This window comes from Abramis brama (assembly GCF_963993115.1).
Source record: "Abramis brama genome assembly, chromosome: 8".
In the NCBI taxonomy this organism is placed as follows: domain Eukaryota; kingdom Metazoa; phylum Chordata; class Actinopteri; order Cypriniformes; family Leuciscidae; genus Abramis; species Abramis brama.
Window position 1 is genome coordinate 42,858,455 of NC_139970.1, and position 2,500 is coordinate 42,860,954.

A 2,500-nucleotide genomic window follows, 5' to 3' on the forward strand; every position below is an offset into this window, starting at 1 on the left:
GAATGTTCAGGGAACATTCAAAAGTAACGTTCTTTAACGTTTGCAAAACGGAATGTTCCCTAAACATTTGCACAACCAAGAAAAACGTTTTTAAAAACTGGACGTATTGAATGGAAGTCAATGGGAACCGAAACTGTTTGATTCCCAACATTCCTCAGAATCTTTTTCTTTTGTGTTGAATAGAAAGAAAGAAAGTAATACAGGTTTGGAACAACATGAGTAATTGATAACTGGATTATTATTTAGGTGGATCAACCATTTTTCCTACACATTAATGTGATATCTGTATTGGCTGTCTGTATTTTACATGTATTACATTCAGTGAATAGTGAATAGTGCTTGAGCAGAGATAATGTTGAAGTAACGAGATCTCATCCATGTCTCATGTTCTGTCTCTGTCAGGAGAGACCAGAGAGGAACGCACCTTCAGAAACTGGATGAACTCACTGGGCGTTAATCCACGTGTCAATCATCTCTATGTGTGAGTACCACATCAAACACGCATCAGGCTGAACACAGAATTCAACACCGTAAAATGGTAATAAATAACAGTTTAAAAAAACAATGGTGGCTACTAAAACATATGGAAGCCCATTTCTGCCACATCAGAAACAAAGAAAAGAAAAAAAAAACAAAAAAATTTAATTATGACATACTAATTCATAATTATGACATATTAAGTAATAATAATTTTGATATTTTTGTCATTGTGACGTAAAAAGTCGATTATGACAAACATAGACAATTATGATAAAAAATCATGACTTTTGTCAGAATATCCAATTTTTACGTCAGAATTTCGACTTAGTATGTCACAATTCAAATTTTTTGTCATACATTTTGAATTTTTATGTCATAATTTTTATGTCAAAATGATGACTTAGTAAGTCAGAATTTCAAATGTCATAATTATGACTTATGTCAGAATTTCGACTCAAAATCAACAACTTTTCACTACATAATTTTTACTCTGTCATAATTGTGACTTAGTATGTCAGAATTTCGACTTTGTCATTATTTTGACAATTTATGACTTAGTATACCATAATTTTGACTTATGTCAGAATTTCATCTTTTTAAGTCATAATTTTGACTTTTTAATGTCTAAGCCTAATTATGATAGAATAGCATGTATTTCTTGTCTGTGGTGGAAGTGCCTTTATTAGTGATGCACCGGAATTTCGGCAACTGAAAATATTTGAAAATTTCCAGAAAATTAATTTTGCTTCAGCATTTTAATAAATATATGCACTACATGCATTACATATTAATTATATTTCGACCTGTTAGTGATGTCTTCATTATTTAATGGATGTTTGAATAAATCTGTCAAGAAAAGAAGACAACCATTTAAATGTTTATATTAAAAAAAAACTGAAGTAGAAACATAATAATGTCATTAATAATAATAACTGCCTTATGTGGCCAATTTAAATGTTTGTACAACTTTATTGGACTGTTGATTATTAAGTAAATTTGATTAATTAATTAATTAAATTAAAAATTAATTTTCAGATTCGTTTTCAGCCAATGAAAATATTAAGGAGGAAAAGGAATAGTTCACCCAAAAATGAACATTCTGTCATCATTTATTTTACATATCATGTATGAGTTTTGGGTGAACGATCCCTTTATTCCTGCTCTTCTAAACCTCCTTCACTGAGACCTGCGTGTAAACCTCCAGGTGTTCCAGCAGGTGGCGCTGATGTGGTGTGTGTTCTCATGTTCTCACTGTGGTCCTCTTCTTCTAGGGATCTGGCTGATGCGCTGGTGATCTTCCAGCTGTATGAAAAGATCAAGGTTCCTGTGGACTGGGACAAAGTGAACAAACCACCGTACACCAAACTGGGCGGCAACATGAAGAAGGTGCGCATAGACTCATGATCCATGAAACGCTATATTATAAATATATTTTTTAATTTTTAAAATATTTTATGGATTTATTTACATATTATTTTATGAATAAAAAATATTTTTTTATATTTTTTATTTTATATCATTTAAATTTATATCACTTATGTATGCACAGCACAGCTGTGAAATTTATGCACAGCATAAATAAGTAATACAATAACTTTTTATATTTAAGTCTGTTGCCTTTCATACATAATGCGATAATATAACTGATATACAGCACAGAAATTAAAAATGATTTTGCAATCGACTAAAGCAATTAATATTTTGTCAGCAACAGAAACACACTCTCTCACACACACACACACACACACACAAACGTCTTATGAATTGAAATAAAGATGAAATAAAGTATTATATAAATATTAGATGAAAAACTTAAACTTATTCCATTTAATTGAAAGGCAACATGTCTAATTTCAGTTTAGTTTAAGGTGAATTCTAAAAAAAATGGTTTAATAAAATAAAAAAGTAATATTAGTAATAAAAAACGAATAAAAATGACAAAAGCATATAGCAAAATGTTACTAAAATTAATTAAACAAAATAAGCTAATATTATAAATATAATATAAATGTTAAAGCTA

At 29.6% G+C, this 2,500-nt stretch overlaps 1 protein-coding gene across 1 annotated transcript in view; it reads left to right on the forward strand.

The window, feature by feature from the left end:
* The window catches only part of lcp1 (lymphocyte cytosolic protein 1 (L-plastin)), an 18,250-nt gene that overhangs the window by 11,065 nt on the left and 4,685 nt on the right, over positions 1–2,500 (forward strand). Inside the window, exons 11-12 of the mRNA XM_084122429.1 lie at positions 403–481; positions 1,752–1,866. Coding sequence (XP_083978555.1) covers positions 403–481; positions 1,752–1,866 — 194 coding nt within the window. The remainder of the gene's footprint in view (positions 1–402; positions 482–1,751; positions 1,867–2,500) is intronic.